The sequence below is a fragment of the Astatotilapia calliptera genome, chromosome 8 (genome assembly GCF_900246225.1).
Source record: "Astatotilapia calliptera chromosome 8, fAstCal1.2, whole genome shotgun sequence".
Classification (NCBI taxonomy): domain Eukaryota; kingdom Metazoa; phylum Chordata; class Actinopteri; order Cichliformes; family Cichlidae; genus Astatotilapia; species Astatotilapia calliptera.
In genome coordinates, this window is record NC_039309.1 from 3,015,666 (window position 1) to 3,032,595 (window position 16,930).

At 41.0% G+C, this 16,930-nt stretch overlaps 1 protein-coding gene across 2 annotated transcripts in view; it reads right to left on the minus strand.

Moving 5' to 3' along the window:
• aatkb (apoptosis-associated tyrosine kinase b) overlaps positions 1–16,320 on the minus strand; it is a 69,355-nt gene extending 53,035 nt beyond the window's left edge. The window contains exon 1 of one of the 2 annotated variants that reach the window (XM_026177844.1): positions 15,663–16,320. In XM_026177844.1, the coding sequence (XP_026033629.1) occupies positions 15,663–15,738 (76 nt within the window). In that variant the 5' untranslated portion in view covers positions 15,739–16,320. Of the gene's footprint in view, positions 1–13,345; positions 13,465–15,662 lie in introns of those variants that run through there. The other variant, XM_026177846.1, reaches the window with a different exon arrangement.
• Between the last annotated feature and the right edge of the window lie 610 nt (positions 16,321–16,930).

The following is a 16,930-nucleotide window of genomic DNA, read 5'->3' on the forward strand; positions in this document are numbered from 1 at the left end:
TCTCCTCACTACTAAATATTCCTCAGTCAACTGTTATTGAGATTATAGCAAAGTGGAAGTGGACAGTGAGGTGCATAGTGAGCATGCATCGCCAACTTTCTGCAGAATCAGTCGCTACAGATTTCCAAACTTCATGTAGCCTTCAGATTACCTCAAGAGTTGTGCATAAAGAGGTTCATTGAATGGGTTTCCATGGCAACCAGCTGCATCCAAGTGAAGGGGGGGATTACGATGTGGAGTTGTTTTCAGGAGTTAGTCTCGTCCTCTTAGTTCCAGTGTAAGGAACTCTTAATGCTGCATTTTGGACAACTTAATGCTCCCAACTTTGTGGGAACAGTTTGGAGCCGACCTCTTCTTTTCCCAACATGACTGCACCACTATGCAGAGCAAGGTCCATAAAGATGAGCCATGGATGAGCAGGTTTGGTGTTAAAGTCTTGTTCTCCATCTGATAGAACGGATGAATTAGAGCGGATACTGTGCACCAGAACTTCTCATCCAACATCAGTGTCTGACTTTACAAATGTGCTTCTGGAAGAATGGTCAAAAAATCCCATAAACAGTCCTAACCCTCACGGAAAGCAGAGGAGATGAAGCTATTATAGCCACAAAGAATTGTCCAACATCACATGTGGATGTTGGCCAAACCCTGTGGATTAACAATGGGATGTTGTTCAAGTTCATATCCATGTGAAGAGCATGTGAATAATATAGCGTACGTGCAGGTCTCTCATCAGGACGAGTTCTGTCACATGCCAGGCAGTGGTTACTTTATTCCTTTTACTTGAGATATCATTACATGCTGCAAAAAAAAAAAACTGACGAGTTACTGAGGGGCAGATCAGAATAAAAAGTTCCCAATTATCACATCACCAAGGAGAAGTGCATGAATAACACAGAATCAAGTACAGCAGATAATGATGAGTTACTTGGAGACGGAGCGAAACTATGAATAAATAATTAGGTGAGGGGTAGTTCATAAATATCTGTGAGACAGAGTTGACTTTCTTCATGTAACTTGTTCCTGATCTAAACCACCACTGAGGGCTGAGCAGCACAAACCACACATCCTTAATCAACAATGGCTCTGGTGCCTTTGCATCCCTTTAATTGTGCCTCTGTGGTCTCTTGAAATTTCTTTTGTTCATTTTGGATTTGTTTTTGAATATTTTTGTCTCTTGGTGGTTTGTTGGAACTTCATTGCAGTCATTTTGTGGTATTAATGGTTTGAGTATAAACTGCATGGCACTTCAACCATATTTCACACACATTGTAAGCTTTTTATTCATGTCACTTTATAGTATTCAATTTAAATCCTGCAGGGGCCTCAAAACAACTCGATCATTCAACGTGTTCTCATCCCAGGGTGTAAAAACCTTTCATGTCAGATAAAGACATATGTTTGTCTTGATCAGTCCTTATTATGGGATGAAATGTGTTCTTTTTCACTCACTGTGTTTATACAACACTACATTTAATCATTTCTTACTTTTACCTTCTGCCTTTCTTCTCGACGTAGGTCAAGGTGCTGAAAAATAATTTGTCTTTTGAAAAGACTGAATCTGAGTAAAATGAACAAATAACTCAGGCCTCACAACATTAACCTTGTGTGTCAGGAACCCGTCTCGTTATTGCTGTAACCCAGTGTGTCTGGGCAGTGACAACAGTGCCTCTGACATCCTGATGTTATTTAATGAGCCGTGAATGGGAAGAAATGAGCTGGGTCGTTACTTTTTTATAGCTGCATTTGATATTATCACATTCAAAGTACAAAGTTTCACTATGATTTCACTATGAAATACAGAAATGAATAAATTTATTATAGTTACCTATTGATTTATTGAAATAGCCTCCCATTCATTCTATAGTAACTCAACATAGACTAGACAACAGACTTAGACTTCAGTTTTTGCTGAGGAATGACTCATCTGTAGCTGATGCAGGCACTTTCCAATTCATGGCTCGCTCGGTCCTCACTCATTACTTACATTTCTCTGAACCACTTTTTTTTCCTCTCCTCTACCTGCCATTTTCTTCTCTTTATTCCTTTGCATTGTTTTCAGCTTATCGTACCACTACTGGGGTAAAGTGAAAGAGGAAAATGAAATCAAAGGTGTGCCGTGTATCTCAGGGCCTGCTGGCTCCAGACTCGGCCATGCGTGGCTGTGATCAGGGAATACTGATCCACACTGAAGTCGCTGATGTTCTAAATATTGGATGAGCTCATCTGTGACTGAGAAGAGGAAGGGGCAACGGCCAAAACACCATGAATTGGAGCAAATGCTGTCACACAAAATGCGAACGCTAACACATCCACCCACGCAGCAACTACACAGATGCTCTTTTTCTTTTAGTCTCTATTCACGTTGAAAATAATACTCTATATGTGTACAGACAAGCTTACTGCCACCGCTTGGATGCTTTCTGAATGTGTAATGAATGTATATGTAAATTAGCATCCTTCACTCCTCATTGTCACTCCTTATCATAACATGAACAGCCAAACTCCTCCAAGTGCGACGCCTTCACGTGTGGCGGCTGTCGGCTCACGTGCAAACTACTCAGGAGCAAATGTGAGTGAGAGAGCAAGCAGATACAGATTTATAGATAGAGAGAAAAGAGAGAGAGAGAGTTTTTATTCTTTCTCAGATGCTGATTGGTAAAAAGGGCTCTGAAAACGCTGAATTAACCTGTGATGAATGGCAGTGCTGAGCCAGGAAGATGTGTTTCCATGGAGATGGTTTGATGGAGTATCTGCAGTCTAACAGCTACTGATGCAGATGGTGGTTTAAAAAGCTGTGTGGGTGGTCAGTGGCACTGACCTCACAGGTCAACTGCCATGCAGACCTACCATGTGTCAAAGTGGACCCTTCAGGAAGAACTAAATGACATAAATAAGTCCTCCATGTTCTAGAGCAGGTCTCACACGTGGAGTAAAGCAGGCTTTTTTGTTGCTCAGTGGTTTAACTTCATCAAAAGTCCTTTGAGAAGGAAGTCTTATCACTCAGAAGCAATCTTTGAAATGCCTTCAGACAGTTATTTGATCATTTTAAGGCTAAAAGAATGGCAGAGAGCGCCAACATTACTTTCTATGGCCTTGCAGGGATTACTTTGTTTTGTAGGTAGTTACACAATCTGTGTTTCCCTTAATGACAAGCCAGCAGGACTGGGGGAAATAACAGTTTGGCATTTGAAGGTTAAATTGAATCCCGAGAAGTAAAAGGCTAACTATAAATGAACTTTTTTTGATTTTCCAAAGAATAAGCTCCTCTGGTCAGCATGATGCTGAATAACAGCTCTAGATAAATCCTGACAACTGCCTCCTCTGGGGCATTTCCAGAGTCCATGAGTGGGGTATCAGCTTCCATGTCTAAAGATATGCAGTTACTGTGTTTGGTTAACTGGTGATAAACTGGCCATAGGTTTGGATTTAAGTGTGAACAGCTGTCTGTTTCTTCATGCTAGTCCTGTGGCAGATTGGCAGACCTGTCCCGGGTGTACCTCGCCCTATGGGATAGGCTCCAGCCCACCCATGACTCTGAATTGGATAAGTGGACGAGAATGGATGGATGCTATCAACTTATTTATATTGTAAGACACAACGTAGAAGTGTCTGAAGCTCATTTTAGCCACCGACTTTATTACATGAGTCTAATTAATGCAAGGCAACTTATTTCAGGGTTATAAGACTCATCCTGTGGCACTCAGTGCTCACAGGGACATAAAAACTACACATATATAATCAAATCTCGTACAAACCATATCAATCTAATCAAAACTGCTTCAATACTTTTGAACTTTGAACCGAAATTAAGTTGTTGTTGGGTTGAGGTTTTTTTTTGCAAGTGGTACCTCTACTACACATGTGTGCAGTTTCATTAGTGGCTCATGCCAGTGTGCTAATTCACTTTATGAATAAATTAATAGCCCCATCTCTCTGCTCAGAGCCACCTTTGCTATGAGCAGAGAGACAGGCCTGCCATCACACAGATGAAATGGTCATGAACCTCTAGCTAAAAAGCTTTTTAATGACCCTGTATTTCTCCCACGGACGTTTATTTTTAATTTTATTAATAATCTGTTGTTGTTGTTGTTGTAAAGCAACATCTTTAGGTATTTTTGATAAGGGCTCATTTACATACTATATTTTCTGAAGATTATAAAGAATTCTAGGTGTTGTGTGAGGCACCACTAGTTGTTTGGGTCAAAGCCAGGGGGCACTGACTTCTAGTGGTGACAGGAGCAAAGGAGCCATGAAGGAGGTCGAGGTGGATGAATAGATGGACAAAACATTGAACCTGAGGTCAGGAAGCTTCTGTTTGTCCCTGACTCAGATAGTCAGTATGGTTTCTTTTAGTTATAAAGCCTTAACCTTAATCATACATTTCTTCATTAGGAAGAGCCACTAAAGAGCTTTTTTTTGGGGGGGGGGGGGGGGGGGGGTAAGTTTCACTGATAACCTATAAGATTGTTCTTATTGTGAAGGAGTCATGAAAAGGAGACAGAGAGTGGGGGAAGGAGTTGTACCCAGACCACTGCATTTAGGCTTGAAGCATGTTGCTGCTGCTCAACCACTGAGCTAAACCAGCACCAATGAAAACCTGCTGTGAACCAAATTATTTCATAAACTCTAAAAAGTATGCATGTGCACCAAATATTCACCACAGTAGTGCTGTAACACCATAAAAGGCTGATTATGTTTCAATATGAAAATTAAGGGGAACGTGTGATGCAATTATAAGCTAATCTGGTAACAGGTTGCAGGTTTCTCTCCCTGGATAGGCTGGTTTACAGATTAGGAGGGAGACTAAATAACCTCAACCTCACTTAAATGTTTTTAAGGTTAACCAATTCAGCTGGGGCCAAAATGTGATCTGCTTGAGTACTTTTATGCTTTGATAACTGTTTAGGACACAAATGAATGATGGCCTGTAACTTAGATTTGTATTATTTTAACTGATACTGATTCCTCGTGATAAGAAAGACGCTAGTGTCTGTAGCACAAGTCCTTTAAAAAAAAAGTCCCTCTAGGCAATGAAAAAACTGACTCATGCACAACAAGGAGAATAAATCATATGTGATTTCTGGTATGGGCATATCCCATATCAGTTTTTTAGTCACTAAATTCCCTGAAGAGCATCATGCAGCTATAAAGATAAGATGAAGGATGCTATGGAGTTGGTAAAATGGATGATTCACTCATTTGTGGTTTCTGCTCTCACTGCATCTGAGGCTGATACTGCAGAAAGTGCTTTACAGATGTTTCCTTCTCTAGTTTTGTGTCTCTGGCAGCACACACAGGATGGCCTGCTGTGACAAAGGGCAGGCCGGTATGCAGATATTGGAAAGGAGACATAATTACCTCAACCTCACTTAAATGTTTTTAAGGTTACATATTTGCAAAGATAATCAAAAAACCGCATCTCTCAAGAAGATGATTTTAAGTGGACCGTTTCATTAAATTTTAAAGTTTGCAGTCATTATTTCTGTGGTCTTACATAAGGCATCTATCTTTGTCTTACAAAGAGAGCTCTATGTTGGTTTTTTGCTTTAATTTTTCACCTATCTGCTTCCTTTCTTTATTTTTACTGCGATTGTTTTTCTGTCTCGTTTGATGAAGAGCTGCGGAGCTCGAAATGGAACAACAAGGGACAGAAAGACAAAGGAGTTGTGTCATTTTCCTGTTGACTGCTTCTGTTTCAACACCTGGCCACATCCGAAGCGTGGAGCACAAACGAGTGTGTTACCTGCACGCATTGTGTGTGCATCCTAAATAGCTGTGGCATGGTACAAGCCTGGTGTCACAAAATTATAACTGATAAGGTCCATTAATAGAAGTCTTAATTACAACAGAAAGCGTGTGGCTGGTTTCAACGGTGCCTTGAAAAGAATTGATGAGGAGCCTGGTGCTCAGGTCAGCTAATGATCCTCTGATCTGTGCAGCAATAAAGGCTTTGTGAACAAGTGGTCACTGACATTGTTTTCTTTTTCTCCATGGCAGCCATGTTAGAAGGAAACAGACAACAGAACAACCTTCACCCTGAAACGCACAAACCAGCAACTTTGTAGTTTGAAAATGTCCACATGAAACAAAAGGGCTTCAACCATTTTCCTTTCTTGTTTTTTCATTTTCTTCTCTTGGGTTTGGTTTATAACTATTTTGACTGTAAACTGATCGGTTTGTTTGACTGTTTTACTCACTACACAAACAAAGCAAGAGATCTTAAAGCAGCTGTTTAGTAACTCTGTGTGTTTTGAGTGTACTAGTTGTATCCTCATTTGCTTGCATTTTACATTTACTTTCATTCTCTGGTTCAATTTAGGTACTAAGAGGTGCTTGGTTAGATTTACGCCATAAAATGAACTGTTATGTTTGGGAAAAGTTGTTGGCAAATTGGGCTCTTATAAAATAGTAACCATGGCAATCTAAGTGCTAACCAGGTGGCTCAGGAGGTAGAGCGGGCGGTCTGGTTGCTTCAGTCTGCCAAAGTATCCAGTGTGTTCACTGGAGTAGAATAATAGATAGAACACACTCTGACATAGAAACAAGTGTTTGCATGAACATGTGAGTAAAAAATGGCGTGTTGTAGAAAATGCCCTGAGAGCTGAAAAGCACTTTATAAGACCAGTTGGTTTACAAATAAAATACATGATCACCAGCATAAAAGCAAGTAATTAGGATAAATAAGCATGAAAAGGCTATTTTGCTGTCCAATAGTAATAATAATAATTGCCCTTGTGATTCAGAAGAAGGAATTCCACTGCAGTGACTTAGGGAAACAAGGCTTTCATAATTTTAAGAGTGTAAATTGTGAAATAACTTTTAGATGATGCCTAAAATACATTTCTGTGGTTAACTGCAGCTTAAGACATTTTCACATTTTAATCTATAAAATAAAATAAATTGAATTCTCTCTCTCTGTTAGAAAATCGATGCTTAAAAAGAATAATTCAGCTTGTCAACATTATTGTATCAACATTGTCTGCCTCAACCACACGTCTAAAATCCAATTTTTCTAAATTCCAGTTTGACCTACAGAAGTGCCGTCCCTGCAGCGCTGTGCACTGTGCGCTGTGACATAGCGTAGTTGTTATGGCTCTTTGAATTATCTGCATTTCAATGTAAGACATTTACCAGCCACCTATAGTGATTAAAACCACAGTAACACATTAGGTGTCCTGACCGACACAGAGCTTTACATCTGTATCGCAGTCTGCCCAGTTCTTTCACTCACATGCTGATTTCATCTTTCTGTCTCATGTTTATTCCTCTGCCGACACCCTCTCCATCTCTCTCTCTGCATTAGGATGCACTTGGAGTCTGAAAACCAGTCACCCCATTGCTCAGCCAGCTAAGCTTGGCCAATGACAAATCCTTCTAAATAACTAGCTTAGCTACCTGCTGTGATACTGTGCGGACTGTGAGGGCTTCCATTAAACAATTCATAGAGAGGAGAGATTGATAGATTTAGAGATGTGGGTACAGACAGACATTAAGAAGAAAGGCTTGAGGAAGATAAAGGAAACTACATAAAGCGGCAGACAAGACGAGGATTAAAAGCGATCAGCATCGTCGTGTATTGATTGAATCTGCAAAAAGTCTCCAATCAGTCAGTGTGGGGCTCCATTCATGTGCTGACTGTGTAGTGTAGTGATCAGCCTCTCTTGTGCAAATAGACTAAACAGGGCAAAGACGATAACTGGATGTTTCACTTTATAGCAAGTCAATTTGCCATTAATGCCACGACTGAGAGGCTAAAAAGAGACTAGGAAATGGAATTATTCCTGCAGTACACTCATGATTGCACAGACAGACAAAGTCATAAAAGAAATGATAGACAGCATGGTTTCATCCGGAGGACAAATTGCTTTTTTAGGCTTGTTTTTTTTTTTTTTATCCTGATGTGCACAGGCTCAACTGTAACTACAGCTGCACTCCAGAGATGGCTGCCTGTTAGACCACATAGTTGCTCCTTTTCAGAAGAAAAGCACTGGGAAAACTTGGAGGTGCGATTATAGCCACAGCCTAGAGGTTGGAGCGATGCATCAAGTAATAACATGCTTGTAATTTTACATTTCAATACAAGGTTTATCATTTATATGCATTCTTAACAAGAATGTCTCTTTTGACCACAGCAGTTCTTTAGAATAATATTTTGAGCAGTTGGTCCCATTTGGTTTCACTCTTGCTCTATTAGCACATTGATGGGAGGCCCAAATGTGCATGCAGCCACATTCCTGCCAACACTTTCACACTATTCTGCTAATCGACAGTTGGTGAGCAAAAAATGCCAAGAAATGCAGCAATGCACCAGCAACAGTTAGCGAGATGGACTCGAGCAAGCAAACATGGCGGTGCACACAGGATTTGAATTTTATTAAGAAATTACATTTTCAGAATATTTTTGGAAAAGGGAAATGTGTTTCCCATTTTTAGGCTCTAGGAGCGCACACATTGCCTTTTGTTGATAGCACGGGTGTTGCTAGACAAAAAAAATGTACTGAGGCAATAGTGGGCATTTTTGTTTGTTTTGCTGTGTAAAAAATGTGTTATATAAAATTTTCAGCTCAGTTTACTTGAAATATTAATGACCTGATTCAGCTATTTAAGCTGAAACATATTTAATCTAAAACCTTTTTTTTTTTTGTAAAACTCTTCTGAGAAGTTCACAAGTGCCTCTTGATTCACCTTTTCAGTATTTAAATGTATAGTTTATTTTTCATTCATGGACATGCTGGCAAGATGTGCTCTGCAGCTTGTATTTTGGGTTAGGAGCATTGCTTTAATATTGTGCGTCTAAATATAATGTTTCTTTTTCCATTCATTATCAGTCTAAATCCAATGCCAAATACACATGCTTGTAAAAACTCATAAATTTTACTTGGACATGACAGATCAATACCAGGGCATGTGCCCCAATAAGAGGGGAGAGCTGAGCGAGACACACTTTGTGCCCGCATGTTTGTTTGCAAGAAAAAGGTTCATTGAGTTTGAAAATTCCCTTTTGTACTCCGTGGCTAAACTGGACTTTCCCAAATAGGTCATCTCTGAAATACTGAAACACACCAGAAGACTTGCTAATTATGCCTCGCTGGGAGATGTTTTCAAGATCAATAATGGATTCGCACTTTCAGTTTTTAGGCCAGAAAAATGAAAAACAAAACTTCCTTCGGTTCTTCAACTCAGGGCCTCGTTTGTTTTCATATCAGGAGCTGTCCATAGTGCTAAAACATCCCACATGCTGTATGACAGGAAGGCAACATAACTTTTATTTCAGCTGCCTCTGAGGCCAAAACACCCATCAGGTTTGCTGTGTATTTAGTCAACAACACCAGAATCTCTCTGATCAACTTTGAAATTCAGTGGACCTGATCAGGGCCTGCAGAGACATGGATCCAGGCACAGAGCTAGAGGGAAAGCACAGAAGAGATCTAAAGAGGCGATGGGTGTCACACTCCATCATCCATCCCATTAGTCAGACACAGAACAGGGTAAGATGGAAGTCGCAGGATAATAAACCTTGCTCAAGGGCACCGCTGCATCTGAAATCAGAGCAGAAATGAACCTAAAACTCTCCAGCTGTGCAGAAATATCTACAGAAACAAGCAATGAGAGGATCAGGAGGTGAAACACTCCCGTTGTGGTAAAAATTAAAGCTCTAGTGATCCATTATCATCATCATCATCATTAGGGCTTATGCACTGCTTTACCATTGAGTCTGTTATATAAACGAGAGAACAGGTGGATGTGTGTGCAACCTGTCGTCCAACATCAAAATAAAGGAGAAGCTGATCACTGTAATCAGCTGTAATCAGCCTGTTTGCTGTGAGCAAGGTTAGTGACTAGCTCATGCCAACTGCTGCTAAAGCTCTTTGGATTGCCTTAGTGATCAGTGGGGGCATCTTCTGTAACTGTGAAGCTCTGACTTCTACTGGACTGAAAGCAATGCAAAGAAACAGCTTGTATTGCTCTATATGCTCACTGGGATAGTACAACCTGGGCTAACCACTAGTCTGTCACAGAGCCACACATAGATGCACATAGACCCAGCCATGCGTATAAAAACTGAACGTTAGGCAGCTACAAAAAACACTGAATACCTACTAATATAAATCAAAGTCACCGTGGTTTTGGAAACACTGATATTGGACAGGAGGTCATTTTAAAGCAGTGCTCCTGTGTGGAAAAAGAGCTTCTGCGTGGACCGTGACACTTTTTTAATTAAGTGTGGCTTCAGCTCAGTAGTAGGTGGTCCCACCTCCCACACACTCATGAACTAAGATGAATCCCACTTCATTTACAGAGCAGCAATCACACTGCTGGCCAACACAGAGCCTCATGCTGGACCATCTCTGTACGGCAGCAGAGAGGCAGGATGCTGGACCCTGATGAGTCTATTATGCTGCTGTGTTACGGGTGACCCTGGCCACCATGCAGAAAGACAAGAGAATTTCCCCACAAGGATCAATGAAGAATTACATTTCATTATTATTTCATTGAGTTTGCCTTTGAATCGCCACGAGACGTTAAAATCATCACAGCTCTTTTTACACACAGCTGGTATGACACACGCCCAAATCCAAAGGGATGAATGTTTAACTTTCTGTTCTGCTCTAATTTGTTTTGTGAGAAAACTAAAGCACATTAAACATCAGACTTTTGGCTCCTGATGTTCCTGCAGTCACTGAATTATCGGAGCCCTTACTTTGAACAACTTCTCCAAATATTTCATCCTATCATCTCAAATTTTTGGCATTAAGAGATCATAAAACTTCTTTTTAACATTCTGAGAAAATCAAACACATCTTAAGTTTTATTATCATCAGGCAAACACCATCAACAGGAGCACTCTCTTTGTTCTCTCACCCAGTGTCGTGTCCACTTTGTGCAGTGTTGTTTCTCACACAAGCACAGCTGTGGTCAAAAGCCACAGAGCAAGTCCAACATGCCAAGATACCTCCACAAGAAGCTGGTGATCAGGGTGATAAGTCAACCCACTGTTCTCACATAAAAGAGGCAGAGGAGTGAAAATATTTGAGAAATTAAAAGCAACTCTGAGGCGGTTAAACAATAAAACGTGCCATACTTCACCCAGTGTGTGTGTGTGTGTGTGTGTGTGTGTGTGTGTGTGTGTGTGTGTGTGTGTGTGTGTGTGTGTGTGTGCTATGAATCCTTGTGCACTTTAAGTGGTTTTGGTGGTCAGTAAGGCTGGAGAACTGCTGCATAAATGCCAGAAAAGAAAGCTGGCCGTGTAAGCTAACAGACTTATCTGTATCACTACCTGATCCTTAAGGCAAGAGAGGATCTGACTATAATTAAATTGAGGATTTACTTAAATTAAGCTTTTCCTTTTGTCACGGTCCCTGGGTCTTGGATCCGGGGTTCTGAGTTTTGGTGGATTACACATCTGTTGTTGTGAAGGGATTATAAGAAGGCTTTAGTCTTCTGTTGTTATTTGACGTTTTTGTTGTTTTATGCATTTTGTTCCTTCCTTTGGTTTTGTTGAAGATCGATTCTGTTCCTCCATTTCCTGTTTTATTTTGGCAGTCTCTTTTTCTTTTGTGCATTGTGCTGAGTGTAACCTCCCCTTTCCTGTTATGCCTGATTTGTTCCCGCTGTATTTCGTGGCTGATTCTTCTCATTATTACCCGATGTATATTTATTGTCTGAGTCTCCCCTTGTCTGTTGTTGTGTCCTCTCTCATGGTGTGTGTGTTTTCTGAATCCATGTTTTCCACTCTTTTGTTTCCCAGCTCTTGCCCTCTATTCATGTATGCTTTTTATTATTGCAGGTAACAGCATTAAAGATGCCTTTTGAATTTGTTCCTGCATCCCGAGTCCACATTCTGCCTGCTACACGCACAGCTTAGAATCATGTTTTAGGATTATAGAATCATATTAAGGCTTGTAAAATAATGCAACGTGGCTACAATTGTTTGCAGAAGCAGGAAAGCTGGCAAAGAATAGAGCTCGTCCTAAAAATCTTTGTTTTTCACGACTGAATTCTCATGAGAAAAACACTGAGACATCAGACAATCTCATTTTCCATTTAAACGACTAGTCTCTTATTTTGAACCTGCTCTGGGGCCAGTTAGGTCTGCAGCATTTGTTACCATTGTGAATGCAGCCTGTTAAGAAATGAGCACCTCCCTAATTCTAAATAAATAAATAAAATAACCCTGGGTTAAATCTGAAATTCCATTGCTAAACCCAAGATCCTGCAGATCTGTAGCACAGGCCTATTGAGATAGACGTGAAATAATCCCTATAAGATTCTGGTTGCAGTGTTTGAGACACTGATCCACAGTCTTTGCAAAATCTTATAGTCTATAACTAAAAACTCTGGCTTATGCAGCGCTGTCTTTAGATGTGAGAGACTGCCAGATCTTAACCTTTTGTGCTCTTTTTAAGGTACAGAAGCTTAACTGTGCAGCAGGTTCAGCAGTTATAATGCAATGTCCACAATATGTTGGACATATTTCAGATGTACAGTGTTTACAAGCCGCCGTGGTAAAAAGGATTCAGGGTCCAGACAATGGTAAACAGCCTGGCTGTTGCTGACGGCATCTTTATGTTGCATCGAGCAATTAACGTATCAGTGCTGAGAGCACGTTTGTGCTTTTCGACTAATGCAACCCAAGAATTTCTAAAACAAGTAGAGTTTGACAGGAATTCACCTTAAATCACAACAGCTGGATCTTAATTTGAACCGAGGTGGAGACACGTGCGTAGGAGGCTGTTTGTTTCCGTCTAGAAAAATAGTTTGTGTGCAATCAGAAGCGATTATTCTTCAGACGAACACACACATGCACGCACAAACACAAAGAAGCTCTCTGAGTGCAAAAGCTATTAGTAATCAGAGGCATGTTTGCTGCAGCCTCACTTAAGACACTCCGGGTCTTTCAGTACAGAAATGATTTTTTTAACAAGCTGATCTGCAGAAACTGAAAACACAACTGGAAAAAAAGCAGCTTGTGCTTGCAAAGACTCACACAGTCCTTTCATCTCTTCACATCAGTGTGAGTACTGGAGAGCTGTTCCTAACAGGAGGTTTTAAGGTGCAGATCAGAGGAGGAAGCTTTTAGAGGCTTTTCAATTGCTGTAAATAGCATGAATTTAAATTATAATCATAGCTTTGTACATTGCACTTCTGTAGGTTGCCACCAGTTTGAGCTTCCCCTTCCATCAAAGCTTCAACATCAGCTGCTCGATCACATTTAATCCCTGATTTTTGGATGCAACCTAGTTTTTTCCTTAGTGTGAAGATCAAAGATCAACACACGCCCTCCTCGACCAACTCCTGTCATACATCTTCGAGTCAACAACCCCTCTCAACTGGGTTTTACCTGCTCCTCTGGCTCCCTGCCTGCGTCCTCCAGCAGCTCGACCTGGTTGTTTAGTGATAGCCTGTAGAGATGAAGGTCTGCTGGGGGTTTCAAACACGCCGTGTCCTGCTTCCCCTTCTGTTTTGTGTCCATGTAATTAGAGCGTGCTGCTGTATGCGTAGCCAAGAGCCCACTGAGAAATATGAAATGGATAACCTGGGGCCCGGGAAACGAGCCAGCGCTGCCAGTAAAAATCACCCACACCATCATCAGCAAGCCCTGCCTTTACTGGGCTGTGATGTCATCCCTGTATCCGCCCTCTTACACAACGGTCATCACAGGGAGAGCCTTCTCTCTTTCACTTTGTCCTTCTATAATCATATTTGCTTTGACATTTCTATTTCTCAGCTACATCAGGCAGCTTCTGCAGTTGATTTTTCCCTTATTTAAAAAAAAGCTACATTTTTAACTGCATTTGAAACATTACACAAAGAAAAGGAAAAACAAAAAGGAACACAACAGCTAATCTATCAAGACATAAAAAATTGGATGAGGCCCCCTAAAACAGCAGCTGCTAAAATGCTTCAAAAGCCAGAATCTAAAACCAGTGGGCCAAGTCCATCTTTAATATACAGTCTGTACCTCTGAGGTAAAGACAGGTAGATTTACTATAAATTATTGAGAGTCAGCATTTCCCAAATCTACATGACAAATTGGTCTATTGGTTGAAAAATCTCTCAGTTTTCCTTTGACATTATTTTAGACAAGGGATGTCAAACTCATTTTAATCCATGTGCCACATAAATGCAGCTCAAACTGATGCAAGGTACATTAGAGCAGTAACCCAGTTTGCAAGTATTTACATTTAAGGCCAATCAAATTCACCTATAGCCAAGATTTTCTTTTTAAAAGAAGCTGACAGCACAGGTCCAAGTCAAATACAATATATTGTGTATACACTACAATACACATGATAAATAGTCTGGGATAAGATGGGATAAACTTAGAAATGTAGAGTTTCTGCAGCTAAACAAAAAATCTTTTTTACGTCTCTATGATTCAAACCACCTGCCTACATCTACTGTAGAAATATTTCTAATTATCCATTGTTTTCACTTTTTGAGTAATTAATGTCATCACTTATCTATATATATACTTTGCAAAGTAGTTACTTTGGGTTCTGGCTCCTGGGCCAGCTTTGTTTCTATATGTTGGTCCCACATGAGAGAGTCTGATACACCTTGGTCACAACATAGCACTCTAAATTATAAAACCATATGGGGAAGATGCATTTGCATCACAACTGACAACTCAAAATATAAGCATTAAATTCAGCACTTTTATAGGCACAACACACAAACAGGTCATGACTCATATTCTTGAGCAAATGGGACTCTGACAATACAGAGTTGTTTTCTCATTTAGTGACCTGGTACAAACCGAATGCTGCAGAGGCTAAATGTTGGAATGGGGGAAGAGGGATTTATGCAATTCAGATAATGTGTTTTGAAAAGGGCAGGAGGGCATTATGAAACCATTGTAGCCACTGCAAGGAAGGCGGCGGGGATGCACTTAAGCATATTTGGCGAATAGCAAAGGGAAGACAACAGACATGCGCATTAGACTTATGGCTCACAGAAGGCTTTATGTTCAAAAAAGCGGTCCAAAAACTGAAAGTGCTGTTGTAGACAGTAGGAATAAATTCATGTATTATTCACAGGTGGACAGAAAAAAAATGGGAATGCTACAGATTGCTGCCTCCTGGTTGCCATAGAAACCACCGAAATGACAGGCCAGCAGTTGCTTACGCTGAATCATAAAAAAGGAAGCATTTTGGTTTCCGGTGATTTCTGATTATTTCATCGTTATGTGAGGTAATCTGCCTCCGTTCATTGTCTCCCATAATCCTCTCCTTTGTCAGCATTAATTGGATAAGTCCAGCTAGCCTACTCCTCCTCTCCCTGCTCCAATTAGGAGGAAGCCTCTGCTCCTCAGCTCCCACAATTGCTTTTCACCTTTCAACTTCCCTACCCCCTTTCACCTTTCCACCCAGATCACCTTTGAACTGTTCAGCTGTCCTGAGGTTTTGGGTGGAGGCAAATATTAGAGCTGTGTGTGTAGAGGTTTTAAAAATAGGCATCGTTTACACGCTGGAGCCACAATTTCTCATTAAATCGCTTTTTCCCTCCCAATGCAAGGACACACAATCGCAGGTGGGGATATCACATCGTTTCTATAGAATATAATGATGTGCATTCAGCAATGATAACATGTGCTCGCTTTGTCAGTGCTTTAAGGAGCATTCTTAAATAAAAGCACAGTGTCTGCGTCGGCTCACCTGAGCTGAAATGGGAGCTGAGAGCAAAGCCGGGGCTGAAAAACCCTGAAGACATCATCATCAGGAGAGCCAGCATCTTCACAGCCGGCGTGGCAATGACCGAAAGAGAAAGCAAATGCAGGACTCGGAGGAAAGCAAATTAGGCGACACTATTTCTCGAGCATGGCTTCATTTCTCCCTTCCGAAGCGGACCTATGTCATTTCGCAACGCGCCCCTCCATTCCTCCTCTTATCGGTGTGATTTAAGACAGATGCGGGCAGAGACGCAGTCCTCCTTCAATATAAAGTCACCACAATCTGAGGACTTTTTCAAAAAATATTTAAAAATAAATAAATAATAAAATAATAATAAAAAATTCTCCCGACCTCCAAAATCTAGTTTTTCCTTCACCTCTGCAAAAGTACTGTTAACTTGATCCTGATTTGTGGATTGTGGCTCTCCTTTTCTTTTCTTCTTTCTTTTTTGGCTGCTCAGTTTCCCGACACCTGGATGCCGTTCACATCACCTGAGAGCTCCCAGCGAACATCTCACACAATGACACCTCTGCAAAATAAATAAAAACGGGACAAACGTTCAGTTTTCTGTCAGAGCTGCCGGAGCTATCCGAGGTGCTGACAGCGAGAGCGCCATCTTGCTCGGTAATGCACCCAAAGAGAATTTATGGAGCGTTTTTGCGCCCTGTCTGCAAAAAGGGGGGAGGTGGGCTAGGGAGACTGTGGATAGGCTACTGTGCTGCTTGAGCAAGTTCAGCTGACTGACATATACAGTACTGAAGTGAAGGATCGGCAGCGAGAAACATTTGTTTTTCCTGCTAAAAAGACAATTTGCCATTACTGACGTAAAGGCCGCACCTTCATTTCTATTTTTTCTTCTATGGTGTTACTATATTTGTGTTATGCTTGTAGAAACAGAGCCCGCAGCAGTGTCTTTCCCTGGATGAGTAAAATGATAGCCATTTAGAAAATCTCCCATGAACAGGCTGTGATGTAATGCAGGAAAAAGGCACACAGCAGGACTTGGCTCTCAGGACTATCCCCGCTCTAATCCTGCTGTTCATACATGTTGGATGAGGCCCCCTCCCCCCACCCCACAGCATTCAGCCTCAGCCAATCCCCCCATCCTCCTCTCCTCTCATCAGATTGGATTCCTTGCACCAGAGGGAGTTAACTTTTTTTTTCCTTGTGTATCTTACATCCTTACTATGATTGTAATGCTTCACCCACGCTGGGCCACAGAGATGTCACAGGCTGAGCTGCCAAAGAAAGAA